General features: G+C 40.3%; 1 protein-coding gene across 8 annotated transcripts in view; it reads left to right on the top strand.

Annotated features, from left to right (window-relative positions):
* Positions 1–12269, top strand: part of ripor3 (RIPOR family member 3) — a 184910-nt gene extending 172641 nt beyond the window's left edge. For all 8 annotated transcript variants that reach the window (XM_073061659.1, XM_073061657.1, XM_073061661.1 and 5 more), the window contains 2 exons: positions 5056–5146; positions 11923–12269. In XM_073061659.1, coding sequence (XP_072917760.1) covers positions 5056–5146; positions 11923–12014 — 183 coding nt within the window. In that variant the 3' untranslated portion in view covers positions 12015–12269. The remainder of the gene's footprint in view (positions 1–5055; positions 5147–11922) is intronic.
* The last annotated feature ends 3275 nt before the right edge of the window (positions 12270–15544 follow it).

The following is a 15544-nucleotide window of genomic DNA, read 5'->3' on the forward strand; positions in this document are numbered from 1 at the left end:
GTAGTCTTATACGCATGTAACAGTTTAATATGCCTTTAGTAGCTATACAAAGTACAAGTCTGGAAAGCTCTGGAAGCTTCTTTGACCTGCACTAAATGAGTAAGTGTTTTCTCATTGGTAAACTTGCTACTGCAGTATTATATAAGCATTTTGTAATTGATTAAATCTCATCTATAGATTTGAATGGAATTTTTCGTATCTCTATGGGTATAAAAAAGCTAAACATCAAGCAGCGCCATCTTAACCTTCTTTGCTTCTGTAATCTTAGCTTTCTCTGTCACTGTCTATTCAGGTTTTCCTGTTCTTTCAACTCTTAATAAAATGATCATTAATCAACAAGTTTTGTGCCTCTTTCCTGACTTCTAAAAGAATCTTGGATTAAAACACCAGAGTCCAACAGAGGCAAAGTACCGAAATGGATAGAAGATGAACTGACTGGCAGAAGGGATAAATAAAGGGGTCCTTTTCAGGATGGCTGCCAATGTCTAGTAGAGTTCTGCCAGAGTCACAGTTGAGACCACAACTTCACAGGTTAATCATCTGGACAAAGGAACTGATGGCATTGTGGTTAAGGTCAAAGATGATTCCAAGCTAGGAGGAGGGTAGTGAATGTTATGGAGGCAGGCAATCTGCAGAATGATTTGGGCAGGAGAGGAGTGTGGATAATGACATGGTAGATGGACTGAAGCATTGGGAATTGTGGGCTATACACTTTGGTAGAAAGAATAAAGGTGTAGATTATTTTCTAAATGGGTAGAGAATTTGGAAATCAGAGGTGCAAATGGACTTAGGAGTCCTCCTGCAGGATTCCATCAAAGTTAACTAGCAGGTTGAATTAGTAGTAAAGAAGGCAAATACAATGTTAGCATTCATTTTGGAACAATGTGTTGATCCTGCAGAGGATCCAGAGGAGGTTCCCAAGAATGATCCTAGGAATGAAATGCTTAACCTATCAGGTGTGTTTGATAGCTTTGAGCCTGTACTCACTGGAATTCAGAAGGATGAGAAGGGCATCCCATTGAAACCTACTAAATACTAAAAGGCCCAGATTGAGTGGACATCAAGATGACGTTTCTATTAGGAAGAGAGTCTAGGATCTGAGGGCACAGCCTTACAATAAAGCCATTTCCCTTCAAAACAGAGATGATGATGTGGAGCTGACCCTACTGGCCCAACGTGTCTCACCGCCCAGCAACCTACCTATTGAGCTGTAGCAAAATCACAGGACAATTTACAATGTCCAATTAAATAGTATCTCTTTGGAATGGGGGAGGAAACCAGACCATCTGAAAAACCCATGCATTCATGTGGGAGGATGTACGACCTCCTTACAGACGGCGTCAGAATTGAACTCTGACATCTGAGCAGTAATAGTGTCACGCCAACTGCTGCACTACCATGGCACCCCAGATGTACGCTGCTGGTAATGGCCCTTTAACACCTCATAGAAGACTTGAGTCACTTGACAAGTTCTAAATTCATCCCTTTTGGCATGGCAGAGGGGTCACTCAGGATGGGTGTGAAAGCTGTATTTGTTGCATCCACCAATGAAGTTATTGGGAAATATATCTGCAATAAGTAGAACATTAAGACTAAGGTTAGGAATAGTTATCACTTCTGTTAGTTTTCTTACCAATTGCCATAAGCAAGGGTGGCAGCTCTGTCCTTCCCAGTTCAACTATACAGCCAGCATGGCACTAAACAACAGTGCTTGGAAATGGACACTAACGTGCTTCAGCCAGTGAATATTATGTCTTTGCTATAGTGTTACTTCCAATTGGAATATACTATAGATGATGTTAGACTCCTCAGCCAAGGCCATATACTTAATAGTAGTGATCCAATATTAGCTGTATGTGGATGGCAAAGGACTAATGAAGTTTGAACTTGACAAGCCTTCTCAAGGCCACTCCTCCTCTTATTCAGTATACAGCTACATCTGAATTAGTTAGAACTGTTGACATGACAATGGAAGAGGCCAAGATGTTGGATGAAAGGTTTGATTTTGAAACTTTTCACCTACAAGGCCACAGTAGAAATATAAATTCAATAGTCAACTGTTGTTCTTGACATATTACAAGAATGCACCGAAGTTTCTTCATCAGCAATTATAATTGCCTCTTAGGCAGAGGCATTTCTAAGGCAAGCAATTACAGGCCTTTGCACTTACATATCACTCTATGTTGAAATATTGCTGTTCCTCCCATATTTTCTGTCAAGATTGCACGTCTCAGCTAGTATGAGAACATGTTCGCCACATGGAATGCATCTGTCCAATGAGGCAGCTTATACTACATCAATGACAATTAAGGAAAGGTACAAAATGCTGCCTATATGCAGTTATGAACAACTAAGATTTCACTGAAGCTATACTTTTAATCTTAATCTTGTACTACACATTTGTTAGTGGGCGATAATTTATTGGGTGGAATTATAGCACTTCCACTGCTGCCAGCATCCTCCCCGATCGCTTCCACTGATCCCAGCCCAAATTGCACAAGGAAAATAGGGTCATGGGTCTCTTCTGGGAATTAATCTCTGATTAAAGACAGAGATATGGTATCATAGATTTTGTAAAGTTTATTATAATGTGAGAGTGTCAATAAGATGGCCAATGATTTTGTTTGGTACCCAATAAAATCATTGTGCTTCAGTTTGTTTGTTTTTTGATTGCATCTACACCAAAAGGAGTGCCAGAAGACAGTGTCCACAACTCTGAAGAAAATTTTGGGTTATACTATAAATGATTGACTTGCCTGTGATGCCCATAAGTTGAAAATGAATAAAACTATAAGTTCTACTATCTCTGAATCACCATGATTTCATTAGGTATAAGGAAAGAGGTGGGAGACAAGAGTGCACCTCCATACCAATTTAATTGGCAGGATGAGGGCAGGAAAAATGCAGGCAATAATACTTCAAATTTTATACCCATGGCATTAAAAAGGTTCTTATTAAATAAGACCATAAGACATAGGAATAGTATTAGGCAATTTGGTGCCAGTGATCATTAATGGAGAATGTGTGGAGCAGGTTAAGACCTACAAGTATCTGGGAGTACAGTTAGACGAGAAGCTAGACTGGACTGCCAACACAGATGCCTTGTGCAGGAGGGCACAGAGTCGACTGTACTTCCTAAGAAGGTTGGTGTCATTCAATGTCTGTAGCGAGATGCTGAAGATGTTCTATAGGTCAGTTGTGGAGAGCGCCCTCTTCTTTGTGGTGGCGTGTTGGGGAGGAAGCATTAAGAAGAGGGACGCCTCACGTCTTAATAAGCTGGTAAGGAAGGCGGGCTCTGTTGTGGGCAAAGTACTGGAGAGTTTAACATCGGTAGCTGAGCGAAGGGCGCTGAGTAGGCTACGGTCAATTATGGATAACTCTGAACATCCTCTACATAGCACCATCCAGAGACAGAGAAGCAGTTTCAGCGACAGGTTACTATCGATGCAATGCTCCTCAGACAGGATGAAGAAGTCAATACTCCCCAATGCCATTAGGCTTTACAATTCTACCGCCAGGACTTAAGAACTTTTTAAAAGCTATTATTAATCCTTTTTGAGATAGTGATTTAGATGCATATCATATTCTTTACTGAGTTAAGTATTGTATGTAATTAGTTTTGCTACAACAAGTGTATGGGACATTGGAAAAAAGTTGAATTTCCCCATGGGGATGAATAAAGTATCTATCTATCTATCTATCTATCTATCTATCTATCTGGTCTATTGAGTCTGCTCTGCAATTTCATCATGACTGATTCATTTTCCTTCTCAGCCCCAATCTCCTGTCTGCTCCCCATACCCCTTCATGCCCTGACCAATCAAGAATCTATCAACCTCTGCCTTAAATATACATAGACTTTCTCTCTACAGCTGCCTGTAGCAATGAATTCCACACATTCCCCACTCAGGCTAAAGAAATTCCTCCTTCATCTTTGTTCTAAAAGGATGCCCCTCTATTCTGAGGCTGTGTCCTCTAGTTTTAGAATCTCCCAACATAGGAAACATCGTCTCCACTGCTCACAATACTCCAAGTGAGGCCTCACCAGTGCTTTATAAAGACTCAACATTACATCCTTGCTTTTATATTCTACACGTACAAACAAGCTGGATGAACTCAGCAGGTCGGGCAGCATCCGTTGAAACGAGCAGTCAACGATTCGGGCCAAGACCCTTTGTCAGGACTGAAGAAGGACCCTCCCCCACCCCTTGATCTTTCCTCTGATTGGTTTTTCACCTGGCACCTTCCACCCTCCCCCCACCTTCTTTATAGGGTCCCTGCCCCTTCCTTCAGTCCTGATGAAGGGTCTCGGCCAGAAACATTGACTGCTCATTTCAACTGATGCTGCCCGACCTGCTGAGTTCATCCAGCTTGTTTGTACGTGTTGATTTGACCACAGCAGCTGCAGTGTACTTTGTGTTTACTTTTATATTTTAGCCCTCTTGAAATGAATGCTAACATCGCATTTGCCTTCCTCACCACAGACTCAACCTGCAAATGAACCTTTAGGAAATCCTGCACAAGGACCCCCAAGTCCCTTTCCAGCTCTTCTATCAAAGTGCATGACCATACACTTTCTGACACTGTATACCATCTGCCACTTCTTTGCCCATTCTCCTAATCTGTCTAAATGTAAAGCTATCAATAAGCAATGGACACTCAATTTCAGCTTTCAACACTTTTTCCCCAAATGACTTGCCAAATAGAATATTTATAAATACAAATTTCTATTTCAAAACTTGATTAAAATATAACTATTTGATGAAGCTATTGCTGTTACATGGAATCTCATTGTAATTATTTGTAGCACTTCTTGTGTGGGTATTATTAGCAAATTAGATTTTTAGTTTCAGCCCAAGCAATTGAATGGCAACATGGCATTTTCTCGCTATGAAGGGACCAGTAGATGGCTGAAAACCATGGTCTGCATTATCAAGCTGCTATGGTCGGAATTCAAAATTTGGGAAATGCTTAGGTTGTACGTATGCATTATTTATGCTTTAAAGTTTAATAAATTACACCAAATACCAATCTTGTTTTTAATTTTCCTTCTAGGCTGTGGAAAGCATTGAACAAATCACCAGCTTATGCCACTCTCAAGCAGCACAAGTTCACAATGCAGCAAGAGAAACCCTCCTGTCATTTGGTAATGGTGTTTTCCCTTCTGCTCACCTGTTTAACCTTGTGCTATCTCCTTTATAATACATCACTGAAATGGCAACAATTACCATTTCTTTAAACTGTATTCTCTCGGAAAGACAGTCAATGAACAGTAGCATCCACATTCAGTTGAGGCAGCTTGGTAATGAGCGAGGGCCAAATTTCCTGTGCTCCATTCGGAGTCTGTTTCAGGTTGTGCAAACTGACCTTTGCTGGAATAGAATATGGTACCTTCATAAATTCAAATCAACTGTTTTCTAGTTGGTCTACTGCAGAGATTTGCAAATGAGCCATGTGTATTAATATATTCATAATATTTCTGCATAATATTATTGCTGAACCAAATAAACGTGTATAGTGGTTATCACATATTTCCAGGGAAAGATCTCTCAAATTCTGCCATTCCTGTTGTCTTCAAATTCTTTTAATTGGCCCCCTTGAATCTCTTCTTTTAACCTTCTCATCCTGCTCCACCCTACAATTTATTCAAAATCCTATTCTTTGCTGCCCAATTTTATAGTTATCTTTAAAAACATCTTCAGTCTCCTCCCATAGCCTCGGTAATTGACATTCACCTTTTATGATTCCAAACTCCAGTTTAACTTGGGCCGTTTAATCCATCGAATAATGTCCTAGTCTCCATTAATTGTCTTCAGGGAAGTATTAAACCTTAAAAAGCAAATAAATTGAATTGTGATTGATTCAAAGCAGTAAGGGAAGAAAGGCAGAATCTATTTATCAGGTTTCATCCCTCCAAGGCTGCAGGAGAGATGCTAACAAACATCGTGCTGATGCTCAAAAGGCTGGACAGAATAAATTGAGGCATATTTATTTAAATTATTGGATTCAATCTGAGAAACGTAAACCATTTATCCAGAGAATAATCAGTTACAGTCAGCATGGATTTGTTAAGGGAAGTTTCTGTCTAATAGATTTTTTTTTGAGGTAGCAAGAATGAGTAACGATGGCAATGCATTTGATGTACTCTACATGGATTTTAGCACAGCATTTTACAATGCAAAATGAAGCAGTAGGACTGGTGAATAGAAGGCTGTTTAGGGCATTAAAAGTTACGGAGAGAAGACAGTGAAAAGGGTTGAGAACGATAATAAAATCAACTATGATGGAATGGTGGAGCAGTCTCAATGGCTCAAATGGCTTATCCTGCTTCTGTCTTACGAATTCGTGTTTTAGCCAATCTCCATGTTCTCCAGTTATTTGCAAATAAGCAAAAATTTGAATTCAGAAGTTCTTAAGATATAAAGTTTCCATGGCCTTATCATCTTTGAACTCAGGGGACACCTGTGCAGCTGGTTTTAATTATTCCATAGTTGGTAGTCATGCATTCTGGTGCTCTTATCTGAACTCCATTCTTGCCCACATCTGTTATTTATTTTAAAAGACTTTAAAACTTACCTCTGCTGCAGGGTTTTATTTAAATAGATTAATACATATTCAACTGGATGGGAGAATTAATTTAATAATGATTTTTTAGAAAATTTATTTTTTTTAAGTTTAGAGATACGGCACAGAATAGTTTCTTCCCGCTCAAAAAGCCGCACTGCCTCACAATCCACCTACCTTAGTTTAATCACTGGACAATTTACAATGACCAATCAACCTACTAATCTTTGGACTGTGGGAGGAAACTCAAGCACACGTGGGAAGAACATACAAACTGTCTTAGAGGGCCCCAGAATTGAACTTTGAAGCCCCGAAATGTAAGAGCATTGAGCTAACTGCTATGCCAACATGGCAGTTTACTGTGTCAGAAAACCGAGTATGGAACAGGGCAGTGTTCATGGAATAGGGCCTCCACTTCAGTGCCAGAGGTCCAGGTTCAATCATGACTTTAGCTGTTGCATTCCTTCTCTGTGCTCTTACAGGTTTACTCTGGGTGCTCCATTTTCATTCTACATACAACAAAAATCAGGCAGGTTGCTAGATTAATTAACCACAATAAATTGTTTCTTATGTAAAGGTGAGTGGTAGAAGCTTGGTTGATAGGGCTATAGAGAAAAGATTAACTTTATTCATAATTGCATCAAAACATTCAGTGAAATACATCATTTTGTGTTAACGTCCAACACAGACCTAGGATGTGCTGGAGGTAGTATGTAAGGGTTGCCATGTTTCCAATACCAGCATCGCATGTCCACAACTCTAATTGTATGTCTTTGTAATGTGGGAGGAAACTGGAGCACGTGGAGGAAACATGCAGTCACAGAAAGAATGTACAAACTCCTTAGAGGCAGTAGTGGGAAATGAACACTGAACATCTAATCCCAGGCCCTGTACAGCGTTACACTCATTCGTTCATAGCTTGTCACACCGGATAACCAGCCACCCTAGTGTTGTTTGGTTGATGTTGAGCAGGTCAGTGTCAGCTAGATCAGGTGAGAGTGGGCAGTTGCACAGAACATGTTCAATGTTCTGCACCCTTTCACCACACTCACAGGATTCACTGGTCTTTAAACCCCACTTCACCATATTGTCTCCCGTCCTACAAATTCCCGCTCGCGCTCTGTTGAGAGTGCACCACTTCCGTCTGTCAAGCAGTGCCCCTTCTGGCAACATTTCTGCCGGGTCTTCAAATGTATTGTTTGGTGGGGTTCTGGATTCTGTTTGTTGCCAGAGGTCAATCCTGAATGTTTGGGGGGGATGTTCCATGCGGTAGTTCCTCCACTGTAGCAAAGCTTTTCCTAATATTATGCGGTTGGAAACTGGCATATGATGATGTAGTGGGTGCCATGGATCTGAATTCTGTTTACCTTTTTCAATTTTTGTTGTAGTGTGTCTTCAGATCTCTGGGGAGCAATGCCTGCAAGTCTGTAAATGATGTTAGTGGGTGTGGGGCACAGTGTGCCTGTGATTATTCGGCAGGCTTCGTTAAGCAACGGGTCTATTTTCTTTGCATGGGCTGATCTTCCCCACACAGGTGCATAGTATTCTGCAGGTGTATAGCAGAGTGCTAGGGCAGTTGATCTAAGTGTGTGAGCATTTCGAGCCTGCTAATTTTTTCAGGATTACGAAAGCCAACTTTCCCTCGGAGTTTTTGGATGTGGGTGGCAAATGAGAGCGTCCTATTCAGTGTCACACCCAGGTAAATTGGAGTCGGATGGTGTTCGAGCTCCTTCCCACACCAGAAGATCTTGAGTTTCCGAGCTGCTTCTCGATTCCTCAGGTGGAATGCACACACTTGAGTTTTTGATGGATTTGGGTTCAGGGACCATTTTTCATAATACTGCTTCATTGCTTCGAGGACTGCTATAAGTCGTACTTCAACTTCTTGGAAGGAGTTAGCTTGTGTTACTATGCATAGGTCGTCTGCATAGATAAACCTGCGTGTTTTAGGAAAGGTTGGTTGGTCGTTTGTGTAAACATTAAATAGTAGAGGTGCCAGGACTGATCCCTGTGGTGGTCCGTTCTTTTGTGGATGCCTCCTACTCTTAATTCCATTCAGTTCTAAATAAAACCTGCGATTTTCTAGGAGGCTTCTTATTACTTTGACTGTGGTTTCATTCTTTAACATTTTAGATAATTTCAGTAGAAAGCCTCTGTGATTCACAGTGTTGTATGCTGCTGTTAAGTTGACGAATACTGCCCCTGTAATTTGTCGCATTTCAAAGCCATCCCAATATACTGATTAAGCTCAGGACTTGACCACAGTAAGAGCGGCCTGGCCTGAACCCGGCTTGGTCTGGTGTTAGAAAATCTTCGACTAAGAGGGATATTCTTTTCAGTACGAGTCTCTTGAACAGTATATTTATAGAGGGTGCAGAGCAAGGAAATCGTTCTGTAATTTTTAGGAATGTTGGGGTCTTTATTGGGTTTTAGGAGAGTAAGAACTTTGGCTCTTCTCCACTTTTTTTTAAGGTATTTTTAATGATCCTAGACAATTGTTAAGAAGGGACAGAAGCCAGTGGAGAGCTTTAGGCCCAAGATGTTTAAGGAATTCATTAAGAATCCCATCTGGGCCAGCAGCTTTGTTGGAATTTATCTGTGATACTTCATCCTTTAATTCTTTTAGGGTGAGAGGTGGGAAGTTGTTATTCCCATTTGAGAGAGCTGACTCCGTCTCCTGATGTTGCTTTCTCTTTTGCCTCCATTCCTTGTTATTTGGTTGACCATTTGGTATTAGTTGATGGGCAACCTGATGGGTGTTATGGCAGCAATTCTTTGTGGTGGTCTATTGTCTGAGTTGAGTTTCCGAACAGTTGCCCTTGCCTTCTTACTGTTCTTGGTCATGTCTGTGTTTTCTATCAGTTCCTGCCAATGCTGTTGTCTCTCTTGGCTCAGTAGGGATAGAACTGACTCTCCCATTTCAATTGTGTCTTGACCAAACAGGTCTTGGTCGTATAAGTTGACATACTCATCATAACTTTGCTTGATATCACTAGTCAATCCCTGAATGTATTTGGTTCTGCAGCCTCTAGGTATGTTCTGCTGCACTACTTTCCAGATTAGTCAGACAAATTCATCATAATGATCAAGTTCTGGTGGTATAGTGCCCTTAAGTTGATCAAGGGATTCTGCAAAAGACGTCCAATTTGCTTTTCTCAGGTAAAATCTTGGTAGGTACATAGAAACATAGAAAACCTACAGCACAATACAGGCCCTTTGGCCCACCAAGTTGTGCTGAACATGTCCCTACCTTAGAAATTAATAGACTTCCCATAGCCCTCTATTCTTTTTATCCATAATTCTCTTAACAGACCCTATTGTGTCCGCCTCCACCACCGTTGCCAGCAGCCCATTCCAGACACTCACCTCTGAGTAAAAAAACTTATCCCTGACATCTCCTCTGTACCTACTCCCAGCACCTTAAACCTGTGCCCTTTCATGGCAACCATTTCAGCCCTGGGAAAAAGCCTCTGACTATCCACATGATCAATGCCGCTTATCATCTTATACACCTCTATCAGGTCACCTCTCATCCTCCATCGCTCCAAGGAGAAAAGGCCGAGTTCACTCAACCTGTTTTCATAAGGCATGCTCCCCAAACCAGGCAACATCCTTGTAAATCTCCTCTGCACTCTTTCTATGGTTTCCACATCCTTCCTGTAGTGAGGCGACCAGAACTGAGCATAGTACTCCAAGTGGGATCTGATCAGGGTCTTATATAGCTGCAACATTATCTCTCGGCTCCTAAATTCAATTCCATGATTAATGAAGACCAATACACTGTACACCTTGCTAACCACAGCGTCAACCTGCACAGCTGCTATGAGCATCCTATGGACTCAGACCCCAAGATCCCTCTGATCCTCTACACTGGCAAGTCTTACCATTAATACTACAGTCTGTCATCATATTTGACCTACCAAAATGAACCACTTCACACTTATCTGGGTTGAACTCCATCTGTCACTTCTCAGCCCAGTTTTGCAACCTATCAATGTCCTGCTGTAACCTCTGACAGCCCTCCACACTATTCACAACACCTCCAACCTTTGTGTCATCAGCAAACTTAATAACCCATCCTTCCACTTCCTCATCCAGGCCATTTATAAAAATCATGAAGAGTAAGGGTCCCAGAGTAGATCCCTGAGGCACTCCACTGGTGACCGACCTCCATGCAGAATATAACCCATCTGCAACCACTCTTTGCCTTCTGTGGGAGAGCCAGTTCTGGATCCACAAAGTAATTGCCCCTCGGATCCCATGCCTCCTTACTTTCTCAATAAGCCTTAAAAATGCCTTGCTGAAATCCACATACACTATATCTACTGCTCTTCCTTCATCAATGTACTTTGATGGTACAGGTCTCAGAACTGGAAGGGATTCTACCTGGACTGGATGGTGTTGGGATTTGGGTATACATTGGATGACTGTTCATGTGAAAAGGTTGGAGCTTGCCAAGGTAACAAAGGCAGGGTCTGGGTTGTATCATTTTCTCCATCTGGCACTTGGAATGTAGAGGTGTCATTTGACTTGTATAGCAGCTCAAGGCTGTTGTTTAAAGCCCATGATACAACTTCTCCATTTGCATCATCATTCGTACCCCCAGCTGGTGCAATGGCTATTAAAGTCACCAATAATGAGATACATTTTGTCCTGGAGATCTAGGTTAGGTGGCCACATGAATGGTTCATTACGGGGTTTGTAGACCAAGATGATATTTATGTGTTTTGTTTCAACTTTCAGAATTTCCATTGAGCCAGCTTGGATGTTTGATGTGCTCATTACTATAGATTTATCTTTAACAAAGATTACACTTCCGTAAGTTTGGCGAGGGTTGTCAATAGCCAAGAGCATTCCTGGCACATAGGGTTGGTTATTCAGTCTATGCATTTCTTGTATGCACAAGATGTCCAGTTTTAAGTTTGCCAGGATTTTTGCTTTACTGTGGCTGAAGCCTTCGATGTTGTGGCTAACAACTTTCATGATATCCAGTGGGCTGAGGCTTTATCCTTTTACCACTCACTGGATCACTTGGTCTGGCACATAATGTCAGGGCAGGATTGGTTTCCTTTCAGATTAACAGGGTCAGGGCGTGAATGTTCCTGACTCGACCTCTACACTAACCTATGTTACTACGCCAGGAGAATAAAATGATGTAAGATGAGTGAATGCATGTGGTGGGCCGAAGGGCTTGTTTCCAGGCCAAATCTTATAAATGCAATTTTGTAAAAGTCAAAGCATACTGCTCAGAAATTTTACAACTGGATAAAAAAATGAATAGTAGTCAAACTGCATGTATATAAACTAAGAATTATTTTAGCAAAAAGACCTCAACATTTTGCTTATTTTATTATGCAGGTGAAAAAGGTCGTTTAGCCTATGAAGCAGCTGACCGACTTTGGTATGAAGGAATGAAGCAAAACTCAACTACTCAAATTACTATTCTCTGAACATTGAATTTTTAAACCTTGTTAATATACATTGTTTAATAACTGTTTACCTAGTGATTATATTGTATAAAGATTTTATGAAGTGGTTATTCACCAATGTCCAGAATATTAATGTGCAAGAAAATGGCTATATTTAGATCACATGAAAAAGCTGGACTTACTTCTACTATCGATCAAATGTGCAAATATTCTGTAGACTACCTAACTCTCTGATTCTTTAATAAATGTTTGAAGTATTTTGAATAAACCATCATTTTGAAACCACAGTTGCATTAAGTAAAATCATAATGACAGATGTTACCAGACTGCTTTGCTGGTTGCAAATTATTCAGTTAAAACATTTTTGAAGGGCACAAAATGACTGGAGCATGTCATTGTACTGACATGGATAGTTTTACTGTGTTGACTGAGTGCATGTCCACACTGCAAGAATCCAACAAAAATCAACTGCAGTTTGCAGTCCAAACATGTAGAGATCTTTAAATTTTGTTAGAAAAATGAAAATAGGAAGTGAAAAAAAACCCCACAGTCCAAACATGTAGCATTGTATGAAACCATTAGGGTTCAAATCTACTTCTAAATATTTTTCAAGAGCAAACACGAGGAAATCTGTAGATGCTGTAAATCCGAACCACACACACAAAATACTGGTGGAACACAGCAGGCCAGGCAGTATCTATAAGGAGAAGCACTGCCGACGTTTCGGGCCGAGACCCTTCGTCAGGACTAACTGAAAGGAAAGATAGTAAGAGATTTGAAAGTAGTGAAGGGAGGGGGGAAATGCAAAATGATAGAAGACCGGAGGGGGTGGGATGAAGCTAAGATCTGGAAAGGTGATTGGCGTAAGTGATACAGAGCTGGAGAAGGGAAAGGGTCATGGGACAGCAAGCCTTGGGGGGGGGGGGTGGGGGTGGGGGGGGGGGAAGAGAGAAGCACCAGAGGGAGATGGAGAACAGGCAAACAACTAAATATTTCAGGGATGGGGTAAGAAGGGGAGGAGGGGCATTAATGGAAGTTAGAGAAGTCAATGTTCATGCCATCAGGTTGGCGGCTACCCAGCCAGTATACAAGGCCATGGATAGACATATCAGAATGGGAATGGGACGTGGAATTAAAATGTGTGGCCACTGGGAGATCCTGCTTTCTCTGGCAGACAGAGCATAGGTGTATAGCGAAACGGTCTCCCAGTCTGTGTCAGGTCTCACCAATATATAAAAGGCCACACCTTTCCAGCTCTTAGCTTCATCCCACCCCCTCCGGTCTTCTCCTATCATTTCGCATTTTCCCCTCCCCCTCCTACTTTCAAATCTCTTACTATCTTTCCTTTCAGTTAGTCCTGATGAAGGGTCTCGGCCCAAAACATCGACAGCGCTTCTCCCTATAGATGCTGCCTGGCCTGCTGCGTTCCACCAGCATTTTGTGTGTGTTGTATAAATATTTTTCACCCACATCCTTCAAGTTTATTTAACTCTTATCAAGTTAAATTGAGAAATGAGGTTTAGGCCTTGTATTTTGGTCTAGCAGCCAACAATGCCACAGTATATTCTGAGAAAACTAACTTTCTTGCCTGAACAGCCTTTCAAATCTGCTTTGATTTGTATCAAGACCTGTACATAAATTTGTTATTTTTTATGCAGGATTTGATTAACATTAATTATCCTTTATGCAGCTACAATAAAGGTTTAGGAGACTCAAACATCTTAAAAGATTTGCAAAATTTGAGGGCAGTAAAATTTCATTTTGTGACATTTTGAACATTGTAGTTGAAGTTTAAATTTCTTAAAACTGTTAATCTTATTTTTAATCTTTTTGTAGTTAGATATTTTTCTTTCCCTCTCGCCATCCCATATAAATAGCAGTGATAGGCAGGAACAAAATACTTAGTTTTTTTTTTAGAGTCTGGAAGATCTTGATTCTTACATTACTTACAATTTTAAGTTATACCTCTCCTGTAATCTCATCTACCATATTTACAAATTTTCTATTGAACTAATAGGAGCTAAGACATTATGGATTTAAGTTATGACTCTTAAAAATAAATCCTAGTAATTAGTTTAATCTCTTAACAGAACAATGAAGTGAAAATTAGTTGGTTTTACTCAGCTTTTCCTTTGTGCTCACAAATATGATGAGATGCTGGAGTTCCTTTGATGGCAAACTGATTTTCTAAACCACACTTAGTAACGGAAGAATTTCAACATTAATTTTCAAATTTTAACAGATTTTTGCTACGCCAAGTTTCTTACAAATTTAAACTGAGTGCACATGTGCAAAAGAACACAGTATACACCAACTACTTAAAACAACTATTTGACTTAACACAGATTAGTTTCTTTTGTTTTGAGGCCCAATGTTCACTGGTCTTGTGGGTAAAAGCATTTCTTTAATTCACCAAGTAAAAGTTTTGATGTTAAATGATAATCCAAAGAGAACATGTTGTGACAAGAATAAAAATATTAGATCATTCTCAGCTCAAATTGAAAAAAAAAGACAAAATTACAGCACATGAGCTAAAGTCAATAGCATCCACATACATAAGCATAGGTGAGGCATCGACTTAATTGTTTTAACAAATTGAGCTGTCTATGACATGTCTCCTTTTCAGTGCATCTCAAAAAACACCATAATCTAGTCTCAACTGAGATGGTAAGACATGAAACACAAGCCCAAAACATTGACTGTACTTTTTTCCATAGATGCTGCCTGGCCTGCTGAGTCCCTCCAGACTTTTGTGTGTGTGGCACTAATTTTATATAGGGGTTAAGCAAAATATTAAACTGAAGCAAGATGCTGTATTAAATGAAATAGCTGCTCAAATTCTTAAATATTCAAGTTTCACCAGCGATTGAAGTCTGACTGCTTAAACCTTGAGTTAATGGAATTAACTGGAATTTTCCTGAGGCAGAGGTTGTATGGCACTCAGTTTTTCTTAATCTGCACCAGCCTGCTGGGCATATCCCAAGAATTTGCATTTAACACATTGCACAAATCAGATTAATGTGCTGCTAATTGCCTTCATACTATTTCACATAATCTTTTAGACACATTTCCTTAGCCCTTCACAGCCCTCCTCTCCACTACAACAGTGATTTGTATTTCACCCTTTCCCCAGTTCTGACAGATGGTCACAGCCCCAAAATACTGATCCATTTCTTCTTGCACAGGTGCTGCCTGACCAGTTTTTAAAAAGCATTTTCTGCTTCATTTCAGACTTTCAACATCTGACGCAATTTTTTTTTAAACTGTTTGAACAAACAGAAGACAACTTTCCACAGTTTCAGATGATGTAGCAATCAGGACATAGTGGCTGTTTATGTGGACACTGATAAAGACATGGTAACTGGTGGAAAACAATGCAATTAATAGTAATTTTGACAAATTTGCTCAATTATTTACGAGAATACAAACCTTTTACAATTTTTGATTTAAAATTGGATAATAGTGAAGAAAATCACTAGCAAAACCCCCCCCCCCCACACACAAAATCAGCTTTACTTCGGATTGCATTAAGATTGGCTGACCTGACTATG

The sequence above is a fragment of the Hemitrygon akajei genome, chromosome 11 (assembly GCF_048418815.1).
Source record: "Hemitrygon akajei chromosome 11, sHemAka1.3, whole genome shotgun sequence".
NCBI lineage: Eukaryota > Metazoa > Chordata > Chondrichthyes > Myliobatiformes > Dasyatidae > Hemitrygon > Hemitrygon akajei.